This window comes from Gracilinanus agilis, chromosome 6 (assembly GCF_016433145.1).
Source record: "Gracilinanus agilis isolate LMUSP501 chromosome 6, AgileGrace, whole genome shotgun sequence".
Lineage (NCBI taxonomy): Eukaryota > Metazoa > Chordata > Mammalia > Didelphimorphia > Didelphidae > Gracilinanus > Gracilinanus agilis.
The window spans coordinates 18,994,709-19,021,173 of NC_058135.1; the positions used below are offsets into that span (position 1 = coordinate 18,994,709).

General features: G+C 38.8%; 1 protein-coding gene across 10 annotated transcripts in view; it reads right to left on the reverse strand.

Moving 5' to 3' along the window:
• Positions 1-903: 903 nt before the first annotated feature.
• SEC31A (SEC31 homolog A, COPII coat complex component) overlaps positions 904-26,465 on the reverse strand; it is a 74,737-nt gene continuing 49,175 nt past the window's right edge. For 2 of the 10 annotated variants that reach the window (XM_044681526.1, XM_044681524.1), the window contains 7 exons: positions 19,941-20,064; positions 17,733-18,029; positions 10,281-10,339; positions 8,615-8,887; positions 6,648-6,767; positions 4,076-4,147; positions 904-1,526 (listed from right to left, as the gene is read on the reverse strand). In XM_044681526.1, the coding sequence (XP_044537461.1) occupies positions 1,347-1,526; positions 4,076-4,147; positions 6,648-6,767; positions 8,615-8,887; positions 10,281-10,339; positions 17,733-18,029; positions 19,941-20,064 (1,125 nt within the window). In that variant the 3' untranslated portion in view covers positions 904-1,346. Of the gene's footprint in view, positions 1,527-4,075; positions 4,148-6,647; positions 6,768-8,614; positions 8,888-10,280; positions 10,340-13,554; positions 13,594-17,687; positions 18,030-19,940; positions 20,065-20,751; positions 20,845-26,465 lie in introns of all 10 variants that reach the window. The other 8 variants (XM_044681525.1, XM_044681523.1, XM_044681528.1 and 5 more) reach the window with 6 other exon arrangements.

Here is a 26,465-nt window from a genome sequence, read left to right on the forward strand (position 1 = left end):
TCTTGTGAGCCTGGGGTTAGTATAGTCTCCTCTTTAGCAGCCAAGATTATCTGTTACCGCTACAACCAACTCCACATATGGAGTGCAATGGTGAGGCCACGGAAGACCCAGCCCTCAGGAAGTTCTCAATCTAATCAGAAAGAGGAGTCTGGCTTATGCACAAAGTGTTTTTGCTCCTCTAAGAGTGGTAATCAATCAAATGAAAATCCCTGTCTCGGCTTAGTCCAGGATAAAGAGGGAGCTTTGGAAATTAGTCATTCACTCGGAGGAAGGAATGGCAAAGACTACCAAGGCCATTTATTACTGCAATTCCTCTCCTAAAGGTAGGCTAGTAAATTTTTGGTTCTGATTTGCCAAGCTAACTAAGCTCAAGTCAGTGATAATTAAAATAAAAGATCAAATATAATAGACATGAAACAAATCCTTATGTGAGAATCTAAACGAAATTTATTAGTAACATTTATTTTGGGGCCAATAATTCTCAAAGTCCATATCTATGGATTGTAACATTATCTCATGTTTCAATAGCTCTCCATATGAGATAGATTTTTTAACTCTAGAAACCTCAGTTTTTAGAGTAATTTACTGCATGAGGGCTGACCATCAAGGAATGGTTTTGTTTTATCCATAACAATGCACTATTTACCAAGGCATAGAGAGGCTGTAATATACATCAGTAAATAGAGCACTCACACAGATGCAACCATAGACCTTTGAAGTATTAACGTAAGTGTATTTTAATGAAATCCTACGTACTGAAACCTGTGTATTATCTTCTGGATTTTGGTTATTTGCTCTGATCCAAAATACTGTTTTTTCCCCCTCTCTGAAAGTGGGATTAAACTAAATTGGGGGGGGGGGAGGGTATACAATAAAAAAATTAAACATGAGATACACATAAAATAAGATTATATATTTTTTAATCTGGTTGATCCCAAGGATGTAAGGGAATATGGAGTAAAACTGGTTTTACCTCTGTTTAATGCATACTGAATGTTCTTTTTAAAACAACTCATCAAAGTATTAAAAAACATTTTATTAGTACAATATTTACTTTATTAGCCCATATTATGTGTAACCCATGAAATCTACTATCTGCAGAGGAGAGGAATCATTATGGGCAATAAGAGATTAAACTTAAAAAAGCACAAGGTCCTGGAGCCACTCTAAAATGAGTTTATCTTCAAAAGTAGCATAAATGCTCTCAATCTGATAGCCATAGAAGCATGCCAATGGGCATTGGTACCTGGGCTGCAGCTTACTTTTTTTTTGGGGGGGGGGGGAGGGAGGGTAGGCTAAGGAGGATCCTGAAAGAGTGGCATTGCTGGTTGGAGAGGGCCTGTCACTCAAACGCCCAGTTTATTAGCCTGGGTAAGAACCACTTTGAGCACTGGCATGAAGGCTGAGGTCTCACTGAAGTTACTGTTGCTCACGACGTGTGTGTGAATGTTCAGGCCCTCCAGGTAGTTCCGAGTCTCAATGCTCCTTGCAATGTTGTGCAAACCATTGAGGATCGTTGGGGAAAGCTGAAACAAGCACACAGAGCTGGGTCAGAAATGGAAGCTTTCCAACAGGCTGCAAAACCTCCCAAAGTCTAGATCTAGACACCAAAATGAGGCTGGACATGACCTAAAATATAGCAACAAACTATATTCTTTGGAATATTCTGGGAGCCTGGGATTTCTGAAAGTTCTTAATGTGGACCCAAGCAAATTATCACCACACTCATTTACTCAAGAGATCAGAGAGTTTCAATTTTCAGTTAATAAAGGAAGCAATGTCAAATGTTGCTAATAAATACAAAATGGTATTTTCCTTAATAGAGATTTTAATTCTTTTATGACTCTGAATCCACTTTCCTTTAAAAAAAAAAAAAGTTCAGAGTAGCTGGGTAGCTTAGTGGATTGAGAGCCAGGCCTAGAGATGGGAGGTCCTGGGTTCAAATCTGGCCTCAGACACTTCCTAGCTATGTGACCCTGGGCAAGTCACTTAACCCTGATTGCCTAGCCCTTACCGCTCTTCTGCCTTGAACCAATACACAGTATTAATTCTAAGATGGAAGGTAAGGGTTTAAAAAAAAAGTTTAAAAACAAAAATAGAGATGTTTCTCTTCCTATATACCTCAAGTGGCTTCCCCTTTAACCTATAGGTCATGACCTCATCTCCTTAAGAGAGATATAGGTCCCAGAGCTCACGTGGCTCCACAAATTCTCATTTTGGTACATAAAAATCAAAATGGGAAAAAAATGCCCAAACCAGCAAAATTGTTCCAAGTTCTTCAAAAGGTCTCCAAGAAGGCCTAATTCTGACTCTCTTTCAACCAGGAGCACTTTCATTAATGCCGCAGAGTCCTGGAGAAGGCCCAAGTAGAAACAAGAATATGGAAGCAGAACCTATGCCTTGCGTTCACTGCTTTGCTCATGCTGCTATTAAGCGACACTGTGACCTAGAAATGGAGTGTCAAGTCTCAGAAATGTCAAAAGAAAAATGATTCATTTGGTCTTTGGAAAAGATCGCTTTCTCTCCCCTCTTTCTTGTTTCAAACAACAATTAAAATAGATAAAGGGCAATTATGATAGTTTATATTTACTATTCTAAAAAAAGGAGAATTTCTCATCTCTCTCTTGCTCTCTCAAACAAACCCCTCCCCAACCAGCTATTAAAAAGTCCATCATTTAATTAATAGCATGGCAATTATATTTCCAAATCCACTAAAGGGAGGTGCTTTTAAGATACCAATTATATTACGCATGAAGTTTTAATATTTGGATGAGACTTAAGAGTGTCTAAAATATCCAATCCCTATCTGAAGTAGAATTCTCTCTATAACATTCCTGAAAATGCCTTCTGACACAGTTTTAAGTGAGTGATCTTAACCTCCCTGGGGGCTCTGAAGGTCCTTTCAAATGATAATTCTGTTTTTTAAGATCATTCAACTTCTACCTAGAAGCTCTAATAGTAGGAAACAAATCATCTCCTGGGTTAACTTGGTCTAGACAGTTTTACAAGGAAAGTTTCTCTTAAATCCCTTCATTAAGATAAGAAATCTGCTTCCTTCTCATTTCTACTAATATATGCCAGTTTTTCTCTTTGGACCAAATAGAATAAAACGTATCTCTTTTCTACAGGTTTCCTACAAAGTCTTCTCTTCAGACTAACCCTCTTCAGTTCCTTCAAATGATACTTGCAGGGCAGACTTATAGAGTCAGGAGTCTTCTTCAAGTTCCTGGACCCCTCCTCTTAGAACACCTCCAGTCTGTCAATATCTTTTCTAAAAGGCAGCAACCAGAACTAAAATGGTCTCCAGAGATAGCCCCACCAAGGCAATGATGATGCCACATCGCCTCCCTCACACCAGATGATATCCTGGCATTATTAGAGCCTCCGGCCATGTAGCTAAAAGCTACTCCACATGATACTGACTCACACTCAGCTGGTGGACCACCAAAGCCCAGGTCTTCTTCACATGAACTATCTTCCCCTATCTGGTACTCAGGTTTAGAAAATCAATGGCACGAATGGAAAACTTCATATTTTTCTTATTAAATTTCATTTTATTAGAATAGTTAATCATTCCAACCTGCTTACATTTTTGGGGTCTCATTTCTGGCATCCTATCAGTTTTATTTCATCTAGAAATCTAACCAACAGGCCATCCATGTAATTGAATTAGAATGTGGAAGAGGCCAGGTGGGACCAAGCACAAATGGCACCCTGTAGCACTGGCCTGGAGGCCTTCTTTCAGACTGACTATGATCAGTCAGTCAGAATTCTGAACTCCACCTCCCTAATCTATCACCCTGAACATGATGCCCTCTTACCACATGGAGATCATGGGGTTTGTCAACCTAGCTTGAAATCCAAGTATATATAGTAGGTTCACGGCATTTCCCTGATCAACAAACTTAGTAGATTAAAAAGAGAGTCAAGTTAGAACAGCATGTTCCAATTAAACCCAGATATGCTTATTTTGACAATCTATTCCCTTTTTTAGCAAGTAAACAAGTTAAGGGAGCTACTTCTGTACCAAGACAAAGAAATTTATCATCGTTCTCCTCATCCCCCCAAAACTTACTGTCTGTTCTCTAAGTTTATCATATAGAAATTCCAGGCGTTTGTTGGCATCATCTAACTTTCTTTTTGTTTGCTGTGGAAGAGAAAAACATAGTTAAATAATAACAGTGATATAAACAATTTATACACTAAAAACACTGTAAAAAAACAAAACACTTTTCAGGGCCTTAAAGCACTCAGATCCACCCAATGCCCAGCCATGAGTCCAGGGGACTAAGGAAGGAGCACAGTTCTCTCCATCTCTTGGGAAGGGCTAAAGACATGCATTTATGCACATGGAGACGGTGGGGAACCATTTTGCTTGATTTTGCTTACTTGTTACAAAGACTGTGTTTTTCTTTTAATATTTAGGTAAGGAATTTTCAGAGAGAAAGGGGAGCTAGAAATTGGCTCTCCAAAAAAATAAGAAAAAAGGAGGAAAAAAGGAGGGTCATTGAAGCATTTTTTTAAAAACCCATACCTTCCATCTTGGAGTCAATACTGTGTATTAGCTCCAAGGCAGAAGAATGGTAAGGGCTAGGCAATGGGGGTCAAGTGACTTGCCCAGGGTCACACAGCTGGGAAGTGTCTGAGGCCAGATTTGAACCTAGGACCTCCGATCTCTAGGCCTGGCTCTCAATCCATTGAGCTACCCATCTGCCCCCAGAAGGTAAGGGTTTTTAAAAAAAATGAGAGTACTCAACCATAAAGTTTTCAATCCTGTCTTTTCCCTATATTTCAAGGAAAAGAAAACTGCATAGTCAAAGAAAGCACTGTTACAAAAAGAATCTTCTTGTTACTCAGGAAAATTAAAGAGGGAAGTAATAAAATTAAAGCAAGGGTTCTTAACCTAAAGACAGTGAATTTTTTCTCCTATGTTCATAACTGCATTTCAAAATAATTCATCTGTATTTTATTTTATGCACTTTAAAATATTCTGAGAAGAGGTCCATATGCTTCACCTATGGAGTCCACAAAACCAAAAAAACACTAAAACCCTCTAAATTAAAGGAAGGTTTTTGTTGTATTTTCTGGGTGTGCATGTTTTTGTCTTTTGGAAGGTGGGAAGAATCAGTGTATTATGACTGAGTCATTTGTGTAAATAACTATCCAAAACTGAAGAAAACAAACAATGGCTTGATCAGTATCACTTCTAGTCTGCTAGTAGCACCATCCAGAAAAGAAATCATATGCAGTAGTGTTTTATAACTTTTGGAAGTACTAAAGTAAAATTGGGAGTAGAATTATGTTATAATAAAACTTGTGCTAATAGTAAAAACGGCGATTTTGTCCAGGAAAAAAATTGCACCAAAAAAAGATCTCAAGTGTTATTTTTTGACAGCCAAAGAATAGCAAGTGGCTAAGAGAACAATGTTTATTGGTAGTATCTGAAACTGTACCTTGACCAAATCTAGGATTCGCTTTGTTTTGTTTAAATCAATTTATATGCCTGAAAAAACTGTAGTAGGGGCAGCATCAGAAAGTGGAATTTTGGAAGCTGATGGAGAAGGAAGTGTCAGGTTTCATCCAGGACAGTGACTACTGAAGAAGCCCAAGGGGAGCATTACATGATGCTATGGAAGCAGGGGGCTCATTAACCTTCCCCTTTGAAGAAGACAAAAAGTGTTGTTATGTCAGGATCCTCAAGAAATGAGTATGCACCCACTGAGGAAGAGCTTGAAAGGGATAAGGGAGAGCCAGAGTGAACAGAGAAGGGGCCTTCAGCTTGCTGAGCTGCTCAGCAAGGCCCTGCTAAAATGAGCTCTATGAGTGACTCAAAAGACTGAAAGAATCACTTTCCTGGGGAAGAGGTGGCTAATGATTCCCATACTCACCATGACTGTGTCCTAGGAGCCCACAACAAGAGGGGTAACAAATGAGATCCATGTCATGAAAAAACTCTATTGGAGTTCACAGGAGGTGCTCCCAGCCCACAGGCCCATTTCCTTGCCCCCTCCTCTCCTTTCCCAGTGGCATTTAGAGAGCAGAAAGAGGGCAGTGGATGTCGCTAAAGAACGACAACATCAGCCCTCATCAGTCTGTTCTGATCTCTTATGACAATGCCAGGGCCCGATCTCTGACCTCCCAGGAAACAATCAAGTTGAGGAAATCAGATGGAAGCTCTATTGGTATGAGTGGTTTTATATGTTTAATGTTGGGAACACAGGGTAGAGGATTTGAGGGAAATGCCTTCCAATTTCCCAAAAAGAAATGTGTGTCATACAATAAGCATGGGTCAAACACAGCCCACAAGTCTGCACCTCTCTCAGGTATGGCCTGAATCAAATGAAAATGTAATTGGGAAATAATGAACAAAATAAATAAAAATATCATAAAGCATGGATAAGATTACATTTTGAAACTAAGTCAATATAGAGCCTGTAGGGATCCTTCTGTATGCTTTAGCAGCCTCTATTTCTATTTATTTGGCTTTGACCACAATGCTCTAGCTTCCTCCTCAAGTAGTTAGCTTCTTTCAGTTTCAAACACAGAAGTTTTAAAGGCTATGATAAACAGCTCTCATAGGAAGCTGTGGCTTCCATGTTGGTATGCATGTTGGTTCTAATCTTTCAAACACAAAAATTAACACCTACCGGGTCTGTGGCAGAGGCAAGGCATCGCTGAATAAGCTCCTCAAATGTGGTCTTGAGGATGAGGTGCTCATCTGGAATGGGCTTCTTGGTAATCTTCTCTGTGGGCAAGGACTGTACGTGCTGGAGGATACATGAGAATTTTCAAGGGAATACAGACCTCTTCTATACACATGTATACATGCAAGAACATAAGAGCACCTGGGCCTCAGCACTCTTCTGCTTGTCAACAAGCCCTAACAATACAGCTGGCTTCATGACATGTTCATTGTCTGCTGTGGCAGGCATGGTAGTTATTATACTATTCTACCCAATGGCTGCATGCTGGTAGGGAGAGATAACAAACCTACTGTGTTTTGGTTGTGGACAGTTAAGTGATGCAGCATCATGACTCACACTGGCTAGTTCAGAGACAAGCCATGACTTCAGAGGCCTTCCATATCAGTGCGCCACATTCCTGACATTCGAGACTGGTTTGGGCTTCCAGTGGGTTCTTACAATTTACTCCTATCCTGACCTAGCTATGGTAATCAAGCATTATTCAAGGACTTGGGAAGAGTTTAAAGAATTAACTGAAGTCTCTGGCCCACCCAAAAGAGCTGGTTCTTGGCCTAGCGCAATGTTGGTGAACCTATTAGAGATCACCTGCCTAAACCGCACCTTTAAGCTGCCTGTGAGCCCCCTGCATTGCCCCAGCTAGCAGAGGGAGGAAGTGCTTGCATTGAGCTGCAGGAGGGGAAGAGCTTGTGAAAAATGTCCTCGGGTGCTGTGGAAAGGGAAAACAGAGCAGCCCTCTCAAGCACGCCAGGGCACACATGCCATGTCTTCACCAACACACATCTAGTACCATGGACTATACATAAACATGGCCCTTAAGTTGAGAAGGGATGGAGCATCACCTCATGGTGGACAGAAATTGACCACAACATGGACAGGCCAAAGAACTCACTTTAGCTCTCCATCTAATAATTTCCTACTTTAATTATTCTTGCTAAATCAGTAGAGGTAAGTGCCGTCAGTGTCAAAATCCTAGTTTTGGCTACTCCTACATCTAAAGTCAATCTATATCACCAAGGGTGGACTTTTAGGATATGGTTATACTTGAAAACTCTTGATTATCTCTGGGTTGACAATTATGATTTGTAACTGACCTGAACCCTAGGGACGTGCTAAGACAGAAGCATCCAAAGCTAGACAGGGCTAACTGGGAGGTGTAGTACACAAGGCAAAAATTATTCAGTTTAGCATTTGCAGGATGGATTTTCCAAACTGAAGCTCTTTAAAAAACTGTAAAATGTTAGTTTACCCCCATTAAAACAATCTTTTATTTCATCACCCACTCACTGTGAGAAGAACCTAAAATTCTGCCAGCCACCTCACAAAAGGTAGGTTCTGGTTGATAATTACTGCTTTTAGGTTTCCTTATGCTTCCCAACAAAGCTTCTTACTTTAAGACAGAAGCCAACTGTCTGACAATACATGCACATGCTATGCAGACAAAGACATGCTATTTATTTATGTCAAATGAAAGTAGTCATTCTTTGTCTTCTGTGGAGCATCCAAGTGTCGCACACAAACAAATATGCTTCCCCTTAAGGGTCACACCATTTCATTCTATTACAAAAACAACTGTGCGTTTACTACATTTCATAATCTACTTTTCTTTTTGGCAAGTTTCCATTTAGCAACCTGGGACAGAAGAATGACCTGAAATAATAGTCAAAATTGAATAAATGGGAATAGTTCAGTGCAGAACTATGGGAAGAAGAACGTCATCATAGGGCCAACATGCACAGACTCTTATCTCCTCTGTAGTTTTTAACTGTGTATCAATGTTCAAAGACCAACACCATAGCTTGTATACATCATAGCTGAAAAGCACCTCAGGCCCCTAGTCCAAGTAAGCTACCTTTAACTTAAAACAAGAGGCTGCCATTAAACTGGGACATCAACTTCTCTCCTCTGATTACCTGGATGGTATTTCCAATTGGAGCTCCTGGGGCACCCTCCATATTCGGCTTTGAGAAAGCTGGTGGGATAGCAGGCTGCAGGGGCTGCTGCATGCCATGGAAGGGCTGGATAGGTTGGCTCCCAGGGAGATGTGGTTGTGGGAATGGAGCCTGTCCTGAGGTGGGTGCTGGAACAGAGGGCGGCTGTTGCTGCTGCATCTGTGACTGAGGGTCACCCAGAGGGTTCATGATTGGTGATGTGATGGGTACAGGAGGTGTGAAATTGTCTGGGATCTTTTAAAAATCAAAATACAAACACAACAGTAGAATTAAAAAGAAAGTTACAATATTCTCAAAATGAGAGGGTTAGGCCAGTCACCAATTTCTAAAGTTCCCTCTGGAATCACCTACATAGACCAATGGCTGCATGCTTAAAATCAGTCTTCTAAAAACTACCTTCTGAGGGGAAATCTATTGTGTATATGGTCATCAGACATCAGCTCTTCCAGTCTTGTATTATTCTTCCATTCCAAATCCTCTATTCTCCAGTCTAACAGGGCAAATCCCTCCCCACTTCCCTCCTAAACCTGTATTGTGCTCACACCAGCTTCTCCTTTTAACAGGAATGCTGAGCTCTAACTCCTCTTCATTCTTTACACAGTTCAAACTCAGATACCAAAAATCTAGGAAGGTTTCCTTGATTTCCGTGATCAGTAATAGCCTACAATGCACTTTGCTTTGTTACTCCCAAACTCACTAATGATATTTCCTGCTGTGTTGTCCTACTAGGCTGTCAGCTCTGGAAGGAGGAAGAATCAAGTCTTATTTCCACTTTTTCTCTAGCGTCTTGTTAACCCCTAGTCCCTGGGCACCTGCAAATTCTAAAAACAATATTTATTACCAAGAGAAGCAGCCAATTGCTGAATGTTTATTAAGGAACAACTAATCACAGACTCACTAACCTTTTGATATATCCCAAGGCTAGGGAGACCAACAAAATCAGGATCATGATTCATTATTACTTCAGGGAAGAATTCAAAGCAGCAGGTGGGAGTTGTTGCAAAGGGGAAAACTTAGGTTTAGTGCCAGGACAATCTTTCTGGAAATTAAAAGTTATCCTTAAGGAAAGAGTGGGTTCCACCTCACTGGGGTTCTTCTAGTCAACCCAGATGGATCAACCTCTTGCTGCCCATGTGGCAGAGGGGATGTCTGGATTACAGGATGGCTAGATGGTATTCTGAAGTCTCTTTCAGTTCCATGATTCTCCTGTCTGTTTCAAAATCTCACTCACAATCTTACTACCTAGCATCTAAATGGTTCAATACAAAATCACTTGACCTTTGATTAGCACTGAAACCTAAAGATCTAAATAATCCCTCAAAACTCCCATCTTTGACATTTTAAACTTGTTTTTGGAAGAGAAAGCACAAGTGGCTTTGACATCTTTCCCTCTAAAAAGGATTCTTAATACATAGTGCTAACATCAAAATTTGATTATTCCACTTTACAATTTTCCTTCCACTAATTTGAAGATGGTTCTGGAATTTTCAACAGACTAGACAGACAATTTGAGTTTTCCTGGGAACTTCAGTGTCCTCTAAGCACAGCTTACTCTAGAGTAGCAGTTATTTGCTATGGGTGGAAGAGGAATCAGAGAGAGTTAGGGATCAGTGCTTTCATCTAATACCTTCTTTTTCTTGGGAACTCTATTCAACGCTGGAGGGTCATTCCAACCATTCTGAGGTCCTGTAACAGATAAATAATATTATTACTTATAAAATCTCTTTTTAAAATAAAGGACATTTCCTTTAGGAAAACTATTAAGCATCATTAAATGCCAGAGCGCTGGACTTGGAATTATCAAGTCCTGGGTTTCAATCCTGCCTCAGATACTTCCTAGCTATGTGACCCTGGTCAAAACAATTAACCTTTCTGGGTTTTAGTCTCTTCATCTGTAATGCGCATCAGACTCCTTGGCCTGTAACAGAGAGAAGGCAAAAGCTTCTCAACTCTTAATGTGTTTCTGTTTTCTCTGCAAAAGAGAATGACTTTGACATTGGAAATGACAGGAGAAAAAATGAATTAAGTAGATATGCAAGATAAGAGGAGACCAGGAAAAACAGAAACTGGAGAAGAACAAATATCCTGATACTTTTTTTAAACCCTTACCTTCCATCTTGGAGTCAATACTGTGTATTGGTTCTAAGGCAGAAGAGTGGTAAGAGCTAGGCAATGGGGGTTAAGTGAATTGTCCAGGGTCACACTAGCTAGGGAAGTGTCTGAGGCCAGATTTGAAACTAGGACCTCCCGTCTCTAGGCCTGGCTCTCAATCCACTGAACTACCCAGCTGCCCCCAAATATCCTGATTTTCAAAAAAGGCAAGAGTCTGCGCATGATTGTCCAATCAATTTGAAAACTGGGGAAGTTTTAGGAAGTAGCTTTCAACTAGGAGATGAGGGAAAAGCTGTGAACATAATTGACCTAAATTTTAGCAAAGCTTTTAGTATGTCATACTATTCATATGCTAATACCAACAAAACTTAATTTAATAACATAAAAACCCTTCTTAGCTCACCAGATCATACACAAGGCAGTGGACCAATGATAGCTAGCTCTGCAGGAATCTTTGAAGGGCTATTAGATGGGGAAGGATTAGAGTCATTCTGTTTGGCCCCAAAGGAAGAGACCAGGAATAGAGGAGAGAAGGTCAACTTAAACTTGTCAAGAAACACTTCCTAATGATTGGAGATGGCCCAAAATGGAATAGGCTACCTGGAGTCAGGATGGGTTCCCCTTCTTTGGAAAACTTCAACCAGAAGTCAGATGATCTCCAAGTTCCCTTCTAACTCTTAGATTCTGCAATTCTAAGGTCCCCAAACTTTTCCAACTCTAAGTACATGATCCAATGCAAAATACTGCTCTGACCTGCATAGTTTTCTCTGAAGCACTGGATTCTCAACACAAAAAGCTCTGTCCTCATGACAATCTGGTCTTTAAAATTAATTCAATTTAAATACATGTAACATAACTGTGTCTAAAATAAAAGTATTTTTAATTCCTTTACATTCAGAGGCTAAGTTTATGATTTTTCCTTCCAAATGAGGCTTTTAATGTATTCAACATGGAGGAAAAACTCTTATCAAACTCCTTTCCTCAAGAATGCAATTCAGCACAAGCCAATTCTTTGCAAATAATGACTTAAAAGTAAACACCAGCTTGGTACTAGTCTATGTACAGGATAAATCACTGCCAAATGCAAATTCTGTATATAAATTAAATAATATGAAAATAATTTTTAAAGTACAGTACTACCAAAAATGACTCGTAAAAAAAATTTGGCTTTTGTAAATTAGTTCATTGGATCAGATTTAGAGCTATAAAAGATCCTGAAGGTCATCTGATGGAATTCTTTCATTTTATAAGTGAGGAAACTGAGTATTAAGCACCTTCCCCTCAGTCACATAGGTAGTGTAGACAAAACAGGGATGGGAAGCCAGATCCTCTGACTCTAGCCTCAACTTTAGTTTTTTTAACTTGTTTATAAATCAGGATTGTTTTGCAGTTAAAAAGAGCACCTGCCTTTCTAGGAAGAACACATACAAAGAAAGCAAGAAATATGATATGTGACACTTCAAGTGAGACTAGGGCAGAAGTAGACTGAAAGATCTGAGTGTCCTTAAAAGTTGAAACAAACAGACTGGAAATTCATCTCAGGCAAAGCAATTTCTTTCTTTCTTTTTAAAAAAAACCTTGGTTCCAAGGCAGAAGAGTGGTAAAGGCTAGGTAGTGGGGGTTAAGTGACCTGCCCAGGGCACAAAGCTAGGAAATGTCTGAGGCTAGAGTTTAGCCCTAGACCTCTCGTCTCCAGGCCTGGCTCTCTATCTAGTGAGCCACCAGCTGACTCTCAACAATTTCCAAATTACCATGTAATTTAACATTTTTGTCAACAGTAGAATTTTTAAAAACATCTTCCAAGTAAAGGAAAAGGGTCTCTCCAAAATGGGTGCTTCATGTGTAAATGCAAACTTATACATATTTTAATGATTAAAAATTATTTAAATATATTTATGTCTTTCATCAAACATCAATTCAACAAATTGTAACGATGAATTCTTATCAGCCTGAGGGTTGAGTGGCACAAAGCACTAACAATGAGAAAGTCAGGGAATTTATCAGCAGTTTCAGTGGGAAAGAGGATGTATCAAAGGCACTTAAAGTAAACTCCAGAGGAGATGTGCCCAAATGCTGACATCTGATGCACAAAGCCCTGCTAATAATTAAAGGCTGGTCATATCCTTCATCAATTTCCAGTTCTAGGATTCAGTCATTTCCTGGTCTACCTCCCCAGTCATGGCTTATTTTACAAAGACAAGAAAAACAGACATTGATTGATATAGGGCTTTTTACCAAAGGTTTAGGCCAAGTGTTGTGTGTATATATAGATATATAACACCTCACTATTCACAATACCTCTGTGAGCTAAGTAGGGAAGTGATCAATATTCCTATTTTAGAAATGAAAAAACTGATAGTAGACAAGGTTAAGTGAGAAGCTCAAGGCCCCACAATAGTCAGAGGCAGACCACAGGCCCAGACCATCTGGTTCCACATCCAGCGCTCTTTCCACTACACCCCAATACCGCTTTAGAAGGAAATTACTGTCTCAAAAATCCCCATCCTAAAACATCACCCTGAAAATAATTTTAGATCCTCAACTTGAGAATGTAATTAATATATTATCAAAAAGTATCTGTAAGAAGGAGGTAGTTAGAAAGTTTATAGTTATTACATAAACAATCAATTTTTAAATTTGATTCATTTAAGAAGTCCAATGCAAAACAAGATTGCTCTGATTCAGGATTTGATCAACTTGGAAATTCACATGCATTACAGAAATGTCTGTTCATTAATTTTATTTGGTGATCTAAAGATTCCAAAAGACATATTCTACATCCAATTCACCTTCCAACATAGATGCCTGGTCTTGAATAGACTGATTTTCTGTAAACAAAACGCAAGTCACTCAAATAATAACGTATACCTTGAAAATTGTCCTCACATCTATACATTGCCTTGCCCCGTCCCCTCATCTTCCCAATATCTAGTTAATTTATTTACTAATTAAGGTTGATTTTTAAGTATGAGATATGAAATGTCTTGTAACTGAGAAAGTAATTTGTCTCTCTGTGAAATAAGTTAATTGAAGCCATGGCTATCCTAATTAATCCAGAAATATGATTTTCTTCTATTTGACTTGATTCTCCCAAAAAGGTAATCTCATTTTATTTTGAATCTCATTGTTTTCAGCATATCACTGTTTCAAAATTAAGGTTTATTTCCCAGGAGACTGAGTAAGCCCAGTAATATTTCCTAAGGGATGGCATTTCTTCACCCATTGTGTTATATCTATAGTATTTTCATTATTTAAAAAAAAAAAAAGGAATCCTTTGGACTAGTTAAAGTAATTCTAAAGCATCCTTTGGGGCTAGTTATATGAGCCTACTAAATTTTCAGTGAGATATTTACCAGAGATGAAAATACTGAAATGTTAAGACACCTCAGAACACTGCCATTTTACAATGAAGGAAAAGCTCTGAACTTTGGTAGTTACCTCATACATAAGGGGATAACACAGAGAGAACTCTTAATACATATTCTTTTGAAGATCTTTCTAGGAACCTCTGTGATAAGCTCTAAAGTGCACCTAGGATTGTGTTGGGGAACCTATGGCAATCCCTTTCCCCCTCTCCACCCATGCCTGAGGATATTTGTCACATGACGCATCCCTCTGCCCAATAGGAGCCCTTCCTCCCTCCCCTGTCTAGAGTAAGGCAGGGCAGCTCACATGCCACATGAGGGTTGCAGTTTGACCTCTTGGACTCTAAAGGTTCGACATCACTGACCTAGGGTATTCTGATTAGTGCAGGTAGACTGAGGGGTTTCTTTGTTTAAGGTTAGTCTGGAGATGAAAATGCCTCATAATAAAGAAGATCTCCTGGATTTTGGAGGTGAATATGGATAAGGACAAATGAAATTGAGAAATATTAAGATTCTAGGCTTGCCCCAATTCAAATGTGAATTTTGAGGGCTACAATATTTATTTTCAGAGCTAATGGAGCCAGCATGGATCCACTTAAGCACACTCTCTGGTGCTTCTCAAACCTACACCCTCCCTGGCATTGAGCCAGAGGAAGAGGGACAGAACATCCCAGCACCAAGGCACATGGAGGTGGGACCATGAGTTGATCCAGATCTATGGTCTCATCAGCAAGGGGAACTGCAGGGCAGAAACTACCCCAATGGATTCAGATCAGCAACTCCTGTGCACTTGGTCTGTGAGAACAGTGATCTACCCAGTCATAAAACCATTGTGTTATTGCAGATGGAACTTGAACCCAGGTTTTTCTGGATATGAAGTTTTCTTTCTCTATTCTCCTATGCTGCTTCTAATTAAGTAGATTACATTATATGAAACCCCTTGTTATGAAGTCTTAAATAAAAGGAAATCTCACTTGCTCACCTTTGTGCATGTTTCCCTTTCCCCCACTTTCCAAGGGGATAACAGTTAATGGCTCTTGATTCTGAGGGGCGTATACTTCCAAAAAGGAGGCAATGCTAGTGAAAATGGCAGTGAGGAACAAAGAATAATATAACTCCTTATCCATTCCCTGAACCAGTATGTTAGAGAGTACTAGAAAAAAGTGTAGCCAGTGCTAACAAGGATGGCCAAGGATGTGGTACTGTCTGGGGGAAGGAATAAGGTCTCTGTGGGTTCAAAGAGCCAAAAGGAGCCCAAGAAGAAAAGGTCTAGATTTGTTAACCATGGACTGGGGCATATCAGAAGGTGATTTGGACCCTATGTTCTAGACAATCTGGACTATTTTCCACTCCTGAATATATATCATGCCTTTTCATCACCTTTACTTGTGCCATGTTCTAGAAGGAGACTACTCTCATTCCATTCGTGTCTACTGAAATCCTAACCAAGCTTCCAGGGTCAGCTTAGGGACACCTTTCCCTAAGCCTTGGCACAATGTCTTATACACAGCTGGCACTTAAGTGCATGTTGGACTGAACTGCAGGCCTATGGCGTTTGGCTGGCAGCACTTATAATGCCTTGACCTGCCAATGAGTCTTATCTTTTCTATTGGTATGTTTGTCTCTGGAGAGGGACTGCTTCAGCTCTGGATGTAGCATTGTGCCCTGAGCACAATGTTGGACACCACCTTTCCCAATAACACTGGCTTTTGCAAACCCTAAAAATGAGATCTTCTGGTTTGGTCCTGCTAGAGACTGAAAAATGCTAGTTTAGATGTTGGCAAATGGAATTTTTGAACCTAGAGCTGACAAGAAAATTTTCAGGCTCTGTACCAAAACATAATCCTCATAATTCTCACAGTAGAACACAGCTAAAATAAATTTCAGTCATGTTTATTCCCAGAGCCTCCACAAAGAGATTCAGAGGACCGTTAGTAAAACAAAGAAAGATTATAACTATTAATCAAGAGACAGAAGTGTTACCATGCAACAAGTAACACAACAGCCAAGGCCTTCCTGCATGCATGTTGAGGGCCAGCAAGGTGTACTTCTTCAAGTTATTCCCTTTGGGTGCTCAGCCAGGTTAGAATGGTCTATTCCCCTGAATACAGGTAAGCAGGCAGTTTCTATTTCAAACATGCCTCAAATGCACACAACTCAATCAATACTCTGAAATTTAACCTGAAGTGTATTTAGAATACTGTCATGTTGCAAACAATTTCTGTTAAGTGCCTGTGATCTAAATTTAGGTCTAAATTAATCGTGACTTATTTTGTAGCCATGATTTATCCCATACTACTTTTCCCTCAAGAGATTTAGTTTTCATTTCACTATTAAAAGTGAAGTTACAATTTAAATCATGAATTAGATATTTTTGATAACTTGACTTTCTGATAACTTTTCTCCTCAAAATGCCTGCATACTTAATTACAATTCTTTATACATTAACTGAAAAAAAACTAAAGGTAAAACACCTTCAATTTCTGTAGGTTAATTTGTGTAATTTATGCATATACTTTTGCTACTTAACTCTTTAGAGAAGTGGGATTTTAGAAGCAATTTTCCATAAAGCCTTTCAAATTATTGCCACAGAAATCTGAGGCAATTTGGCTCCATCCTTGAAATATATTGAAAAATTGATGCATGAGGGATATTGTAAGCAAGGAACACAAAATTATTTGACAGAATACCCCAACTAAATACCCATGTCACTGCAGGGCTCAGAACAGCAGCATTCATCCCATGTAATTCATGACATCAAGTTCCAAATAAACATGGTACAGACTCCAAGCAATGAATTACTGTTACCTATCCTTTACTTTTCTCTTAGCACTAGTTATATTTGAGAGGTTTCATGGTATAGTGGAAAAACACTGGCTTTAGGCCGCCATCCTATGATGGGCTTTACTCCCTGGCCTCTCTGAGCCTCATACTGCTTATGTATAAAAGAAGTGAGTTAGATTAGAGGGTCCTAGTTATATTTTCCTGGCCTAATCATCCAGTTATCTGGAGACACTGTGGGCTGGTGAATGGAGAAGCCCTCTGGAAGACCTGAGCTCAAGTCTCATCTCCCACACTGGCCATGTGGTACTGGGCTAACCTCTCAGGGCCCCAGGTCATTCTTTCCATCTGTGAACTGTGGAGCAAGTGCCGACCAGCAATGGTAGGATGTTCCAGGACTTCCCTAAATCCATGAACTTCATTCATGGTTATAAGGGTATTAAAACCCTGAAAAAAGAGGCATCTCATGAGTTATGGCAAACTTGCTTCAGCAAGAGTTTAACATAAATGGAGTCTGCCACCATCTGCTGTCAGAGGAGGCTGACCCAGGAAAGAACATGCCATCATATGTTTTATGCCCTCAAAGGCCACTCATTTAACAACCAGAGTTTCCATAGAGAAGATCCTATCTTTAGAAACATGGTGAAATATACCCTGAACACTTGTGGCCAAATCCTCACATTAAACCAGTTAAAAAATAAGAAACAAGCCCTCACCCTCAGCCAACCAAATAAATCAAGGGGGAAGGGGGGAGAGGCAGCAAACCAAGCGCAGACCTGTTCTTTGGGACGCAGGCAGCTCGCTGGTAGCAGGCAGTGTACCTGTGGATCCGGGAGGCAGGCCATAAGCAGTAGAGGATGGTGGAGCGCCTGGCCCGCCATGCTGGAAGGGCGCTCCAGAAGGGGGAGGAGGGAAAGCAGACATAGGGCTGGGGGTATTTGGAGAAGCCTGGTGCTGGGCTGCATAGAGTGGAGCCTGCCCAGAATGGGAAGAAGCAGAAGAAGGGATGTAAGGAGGATTTGAGTAAGCATTGGAAGCAGGAAGGGGGCTGGGTTGCTGTGGCTGATACATTGCTGGTCCCCCTGTTCCGAATGAATACTGTTGGGCTGGTTGATATGCTACATGAAAAAGGAAGAAAGAGAGACTTATTACTTACCAGGTCATGCCAAAAAACAAAAACAAAAACCCAAAACCCAAAACCCCAAATGAGTATTTCCTCTGGTAGTATTAACCTTCACATTTCTCTCTTTCATATGTCCATATGACTAACATGTGGTGTATGTTTTAAAATCAGATCTTCAAAGATCTTTTTTAAGCCATTAGGCACAAAATCTGAAAGTTCTTCTCAGCTATAAAAAAAAAAATCTAATTACTACACCTGAGAATTGCAAGAAGCTTACCTTTTCCTCTATTTAAAAAAAAAAACAACAAAAAAGAGATCCTAGGGACATATACTCAATCAGTCTTTCCATTAAAAAGTTGGAATTAGCTTGCAAGACCTCTCTACATTAGTATTGTGACAGCTAGAGCTGCTAAAGAGCACCCCTCCAAAATACAAGAAAACAATCACTTCCTCTAGTTGAGAGCAAATATAGTTCAATATCCATATAAAACTCTCTTCTACTGACAACTGACAAAGCAGTTGTTAAGATTCAATTCCATACAGTTAATATGAATACAATAGTTATAACAAAAAACTAACTTTCAATTCATTTTTTATTTGATGTTTTCAGCTTTCATTAGGGAGATAAGTTAAATGGGAATTAGGAAATACCCTCAGCTCCATTATTCACTATATAAGCTGGAATATAGTTCCCAACTTTTTTATATTAAAGTACAACATAAACACTAATACTATGCAGTGAATCTCTGAGGGTATGTATGAAAATCTTTTGGAATGCAGAGACATATTTATTGAAAGGGGCTAGATAAATTCTAGTTTATATCTATTATTATTAATGAATAATATTAAGTAAATGGCATAACCAATTTCTTACTATGGGGCTTACATAAAGCCTCCTTTTCACTTGGCTTTCTTCCTTTTGGTGATTTTTAAAAAAAACTCTTACCTTCCACCCAATACCAATATTGGTTCTAAAAGAGAAAGAAGAGTGGGCTAGGCTAAGTGAGCCCAGGATCAAACAGCTAGGAAGTGCCTGAGGGCAGATTTGAACCCAGGATCTCCCATCTCTAAGCCTGATTCTCAATCCACTGTGCTACCCAGCTGCCCCTCCATTTTGGTGTTTTTTTAAAATCATTTCATCTTCCTTTTTGTCTTGGTTCTCTCCTTGATAGTCTCCCTTCTAATCCCCTTTTAAGCAAGTTCTCCCTGTTTATGCCAATAATCTAGCTCTACTGAGTACCTTTCTAAGAACAGTTACTTCCTAAGAAATAAATATCATTCCTTCAGTGTACCTCCAGGCCCCTAGAATAATCAAGTGCAATCTTTCCTGGAGGAAAAGAACATGTACCATTACACATGGCCTACTGACCAGCCATAACACTCCTGAGTGCAGTCTGAACTCTGGTTCAAATGTAACTGGGAAATAGTTAACAAAAGAAATCAGGATACAATAAAAACAAAGCTGACATTACATTTTAAAGCCAAGTGCCCATTAGGCCCACCCACAGGATTGCTCCATGAAAACTGGCAGTTTCCATTTCTATTTGAATTTGGCACCACTGCTCTAATGTTTCTCATATCCAAACTATGGGACCACTAGACCTCTATTAGAAGAGCCCTCATTAGGGCTCAAGAAAAAACTCTTCCAACAGAAACCTATTTCAATCTGTTGCTTGGGGCACTCTGACTTAGCAGCCAGCCCCTGACGTGCTGACTAAAACTTACTTTTTAAGAAAACAAGGATTCAGTGCAGCCAGAACCTAGGGAGTCTTACATGGATGAATCTTTCACATGACAAGACTAATCTACACATAACCTTGGAGCTTCAGGATTAAGCAAGTCATTAAGTTGGTCATTTAAAACTTTAATAATCTAGGAAAAGGGGATTTCAGTCAAGACTACTTACGCTGTGGCTGTGGATAAGATGGTACCTGTGCATACATGTGGCCAGAAGATGTAGGTGGCTGAACAGCCATATTAGGATTATTAGGTCCGGGCAAAATGAAACCTGGAGGTGGAGGATTTTCTCCCTGGGAAACAAGAGAAAGGTTGGGTTTGGTGTTGAGGATATCATATGTGCAGAATTGGGTTTCTTATTTGGGGCCTTGGGTTCACATCCATTAGCATAAGCACCACTATGTTATTGCACACTTCACCTCCTGTTTTATCACATCAGGATTCAGGAGTCAGGCATTCTGAGCAATTTCAACATGAGAACTCAAGTTACAGTTTCAATGAAGGGCAACTAGAAGCTGAGAGTAAATAATAGCATCATAAAATGAAAAAAACAGCAGCAAGATTTGTCATATCAGTGATGTGTGTGATAAGCCGCTAATATTTTCCATTTCTCATTCTCTACATATTACTCCCAATTCAAGGGATTAATTTAAATGCTACAAAAACAACTTTTGCTTCCCTTAAATTTTAAGAATCACTGTTCAAAACAGAGCTTCAGCAATGGTTGCCAGATGATAAGATACTATTAAAGTCACAGCTGACATATTTTCAAACTCAGTTACCAGAACTTAAATGAGACTTTATCAGGGAGAGAAAAAGGTTAGGGAGGAAATGATACAACTTGTATTAAAAACCAAGTTCCTAGCTTCTAGAAGCATTAAAAGGCAACAAACAAGCAAACAGGAGCCAAAGAAGAGAACCTGGATGAATCTATCTAAGTGAGTCAAGGATCTCTCAAAGAGGAATAATAAAGCTTATACCTGTGTGTCAGAGGGAGAAGCTGCAGGTGGATGGCTGGGAAGGGCAGTAGGAGTTTTGTTACTCCAGGTAGTGACAGTAGGGGCAATTCTAACCTGAATTAAACAAAGAAATACCAATCACAGAAAATAAAAAATGTAAAAAAACTAAAGGGCATTAAATAGCCAAATGCAAAGCAGAGCTACATGGATAAAAGCCACTGCTCAGAGTGCAGCTGGAATTCTCAAAGAAGCAGAATTTAAGGAGAAAAAAAAAAATCAATGGCAAAACCTCAGTCAAAGCACATTGAAAACTGCCACATAAGAGGATTAAGGATATGGGGAAAGCAAGGATAGGGAGCATTTAGACAAAAGAAAATTGAATGGTAAAGTGAGAAGCATTAGAGTCATGCCACTATAATTAGGACTATAAACAGTTTTTTAAAGCCATTTGGTAAAAAAAGTTAAAGATACTTATTACCACCCATTCTCCTTCAACCACACTTAAAATCAGAACTGAAGATTTTGGAGGCAGTTGAATGGTCCTCTAATCCAACACTTTCAATTTACATAGAAGAAAACTGAAGACGAGAGATGGGCAGGACTCACCACGGATCATCCTATTAGCAGGTGTCTAAGACAAGGCTAGAACTCAGATCTTCTAAATCCCAGTAATGTTCTCTCAAATATTCTATGGTCTTCTCTTTATTTTAGCCAACATAAGCCCAATCTGAATAATTAAAACTTTATTTTTCTTTTTCCTTTTTAAAAAATAAAAGTACAACTATAGAACACTATAGCTATTGTGGTGAGAGAATCACCATCCTTGAATGAATGAAAATGACATTACATAAATTAATTTACTGATTTAGGGTTATATCAAATTATCAAAGGGATCTTTAAGAGTCCTAGACAAAAATAACAATTTATTTGAGGAACAAAAATACAGAATCTCAAGAAAAGTAATGAGAGAAATGCTAAAAACAGGGGCACAGTCCCTATATGTATAGCTTTATCAGACCTCAAACTATATTACAAAGTGGTGGTCATAAAGCAATGTGGAATAGATTATAAAATAGAAAAGAAGATCAGTGGAGCAGAACAAGTAAGGAAGTGAAAAGAGTAGCTGTGTGCTTCATAAACCCAAGAATTACTACACACCCAGTAAATTACTGGGGAAAAGACTCCTTTCTGGACAAGAATCGCTAGAAAAACTATATAGCAGTTTTGCAAAAATTAGGCTTGGGAAGCATATCATACAATATACAAGCACATAATCAAAGCTCAAAATGGATAGAGAAGTTAAATGTAAAAAGTTACATCAGATAAAGATTTGTGACATGAAATTTCTTATTTTAAATCACATATCCAACTAGAGCTCTATATGGTATGAGATGTCAGTCTAAACCTAATTTCTGCCAGAAGCCAATCCACTTTTCACAGGATGTCTTGTTAAACAGCAAGTCCTTACCTATGAGGCTGGGGCCTTTGAATTTATTAAACAATATTCTACTATGTTCCTTTGTTACTGTATTTCCACTGATCAATATTTTTATATCAATATGAAAATTCTAATAATGAATCAAATTACTAAGTCTTCTTTTTTATTACTTCTTTTGAGATTTTTGACCTTTTGTTCTTCCAGATGATTTTGGTTATTTTTTCTAGCTCTGTAGCATATTTTGGCAGTCTGCCAAGTATGGCATTGAAGGACGTATGGTAATTTAGGTATTACTGTCATTTTAGACACAAGCAATTAATGTTTCTCCTGTTTTTATGGCCTGTTTTTATTTCTACAGTTTTGTGGTTGTTTCATAAAGTTCCTGTGTTTATCTTGCTAGACTCCCAAATATTTTATACTTCTTTAGTTGTTTTGAATGAAATTTCTATCTTTCTTGTGGGGCTTTTTTGGGGGGGGGGGGGATTACTAATGGAGAGGTAAATACTAATGATTTATTTGGATTTCTTTTATGTACTGCAACTTTGCTAGAGTCATTCTTTTGAGTTGATTTAAAAAATTTGATTCATATAGGTATTCTGGATAAACCATTAAAGCACCTGCAAAAAGCCACAGTTGTTACCCCTTTTTCCCTCAATTTCTTTTTTCTTATTATATTGCTATATCCAGCATTTCTAGAGCAATGTCAAACAATAAACATGATAATAAGTATCCCTGCTATGCCCTTAATCTTCTTAGAAAAAACTTTTTCTTTTACCAATTTTTCCAGTTTATACATTTGAATAAGTTGTTATTCAAATATGTGACAGAATACACTCATAAATCCTATGGTCCTGGGTTCTTTCCCCCCCCCCCCTTTTGGAGTTTATTTATGGCTTGTTCAGTTTCCTTTTTTTGAGATTAGGCTATATAAATTATCTTTTTTTTTGTTAATCTGAATGTTTTATATTTTTTCTATAAATACATCCATTCCATCTGTATCAGTTTTGATGCCATATACTTGGTTTCAAAATAATTTGTTAGTTTCCTTCATCTCATCTTCAAATGTTCTGAATTCTCCTTTTTCATTTTTGTTCCCATTTGATTTTCCTCTCTTTTGAAAAGAGTAGTTAACAACTGCTTATTTATCTATTAATGTCCCTCTATCCTGCCCCCAAAATCAGCTATTTTATCAATTTGAATCCTGCCTCAGTTTTTTGACTTATATAACCTGGGCAAATTATTTAAAATCTAAGCCTCAGTCTCCTCATCTGTAAAGTGAGAGCATTTGACTTGATGGCACTTTAAAGTTTCTTCTAGCTCTAAGTTTGTAATTCCATGACAAAAAGGTTAAACTAGGTTATATAAGAATCTATTTTAACTTCCTTGCTCCTTTTCTCTTCCCTTTGTCTAGAATGATCCATAAGTTTTCATTTTAGATATGCTGAATTTAAGATGGCTATAGTATAGGTGGAAATGTCCAGCAAACTTGTCTGAAAATGAAACGGTAGTATTTTTATACAGAGTTAGCTACAGTGTCACTAAAAATGACACCTTTTTGGTAAGACTGCATGGCAGTTGAAATGTCACTCAATTTTTAGGTTGCATCCAAAATGAGATTTGCCATTTCTTTTTTTAGGGTACATGATTCAGAGCCATGGGTAAATCAAAATTCTCTACCAGCAAGAAAAAATTTTGTTAGGAAGAAAATGATAATTATTTTGCAACTGGTGGGATCTTATAAATGTACATTTCTACAAGGATAACAGCAGTGACAAGTTGTGACAGATGTTAGAGCAGTGAATTGAGAACTAGGCTTGCAAGCAGGAAGAGGAGTCCATTACAAGTTGTGTGAATCTGAGCAAGATACTTAATCTCCATTGGCTTCAGTTCCCTCCCAGGGTTGTTGTGATAATAAAATGAGATGATATTTGAATGCACTTTACAAACCTTAAATCTATGTAAATTTATTATTGTTATTGTCATCATCATCCATTCAAGAGTGGAGTCAGTAATTTGGTTAAAAAGATAAAGTGCTCTAATAACAATGGTTATTCCATGCTGCCAAAGCCACAACAGACATCATTTAGGAGATGAATTGGAGTCGCCCATATCTGCCATGCAATCCAAAGAATGAGACAATACCTTCTGTTTTCATGTAAAAATAGAGAATTTCAGAGTTGTAAGCAGGTCACCTAGTTTAATCCCATCACCAAATTATAATTATAGATTTAGAGCTGAAAATCACCTTAGAAGTCATCAAGGGGGCAGCTGGGTAGCTCAGTGGATTGAGAGCCAGGCCTAGAGATGGGAGGTCCTAGGTTCAAATCTGGCCTCAGACACTTCCCAGCTGTGTGACCCTGGGCAAGTCACTTGATCCCCATAGCCTACCCTTACTGCTCTTCTGCCTTGGAACCAATACACAGTAGGTAAGGGTTTAAAAAAAAAAGTGATCAAGTTCAAAGCCTTCATTTTCTACATCAGGAAACTGAGGCTCAGTCAAATTAAGTGACTTGGCTGGAATCGTGAAGCTAAAGCAGAATCTGAAGTTACTTCTTCCTCCCTCCAAAACTGGTGCTCTATCCATTTCATCTATGGTAACCTTTCCAATATAGGAATCTCCTCTACAACCACCCTGACAAAAGGTCATTTAGACTGTTTTAAAAACTGAGATGTGTTTTACATGATTAAGCATGTAAAACCTCCATTTGATTTCTTACCATTCCAGCGGGGATTTGAGGAAAGGGAGAGGACTCAATACTCAAAATTATTTTTAAAAATGTTTGACACTGTAGTGTTTTTATATGGAATTGGGGAAAAAATTAAATTAATAAGTAAAACCTGAGATGATTTATTTAGACCAGTTATGGTACAAATATGAGGATGATACAAACATTCAAAGTGTAATCAACATTATTAGTTATACTTTGTCATAAAAAATTTTTGTTAATTAAAAAGTTCATCAGTTTCTGAATCAATATATTTATAGAAAAGGCAATTAGCAACATTATTTTGATGCAATAATTAAGCAGATTTCTCTTGGATAAACTGACTCACACTTGGATAAAGATATAACTGAACATTATAAAATGGGAATTTTTAGTTCTTTACTTTGTTTCTGAAGGACAGCTTTTTAGGAGCTCTTCCCTCTGTGGCCTCCAGTCTGCCCTCTATCTAATCCATCCTCCACACAGACACCAGAGTAACCTTATTACCCCACAGCTCTGACCACGCTCTGCTCCTAGTCCCTGGCTTCCTGCTACTTCCAAGATCAAATAGCCACTCATCTGCCTGACATTCAAAGCTCTTTTTAGCAGGGAAGGTTTCCCATTTGCTTCCCATGTTTGAGTGGGGCTGGGGGCTTCTGTAGAGGTGTAGGTGTGCTGATCTCCTCACCATTTCTCACATCAGATGACTTACTGACACCCAAGATTCCTGAGCCAGATCAGCCACTTGACAGGTCTCTTTACCCTTAGCCCTTAGTTTCTCTCATGTCAGGCTCCTTATTTCTAATACAGATGTTAACAATACTTGTTATATCCATCTTGTACAACTCTCTTGAAAAGAAAATGAGAAATTCCCAGATAATAAAACATCAGAATGGAAAGAATAATCACAATTATCCAATCCAACATCCTCATTTAACAGATAAGGAGCTGCAGAACAAATGATTTGCCCATCATCGCATCACAAATGATTGCAAAAATCAGAATCCAAATTTCCTGTGCCAAACCCAGTTTCTTTTCACTAGAACTCAATCCAATAAGCAAAAGCTTGAGCATGTACTAAGACAGTGTGTTAAGCACTGAGACTACAAAAAAGATGTAAGATGAACAGTCATCTCTGTCCTCTTCTCCCATGTCCCCATCTCCTAATCCTATCAAAGACATTCCCCTTCCAAACCCCCACCTCAGATATCCCCATTTCTGCTACCTTTGCTTATATTCACGCCCCACTAAACAAAGCAAGAGAAAATCTGGAGACTATGCTCTGTGTCCACTACCAGTTTTCACTAGATTACCTCAATGGGGCCCTCACTGTAGCAAGACAATCCTGATATTCCCTAATGATTCACTGTCTGACTCATCAGAGCAGCTTTTCTGAGCTTTCCTCAGGGCTCAGATGGCTCTGAACCTCCCAATCACTCTCTCAGCTGAGAATCTTACTTTACACTTCACAGAAAGTAATTCTCAGAGCTCTTTTTCATCCCCTCAATCTCATCTCATATCACTCATACTGTCCCTTCAACCCTGACTGATGTGAAGAGTGAGTTTTTCTCTTTGCCAAGGCACAATACACA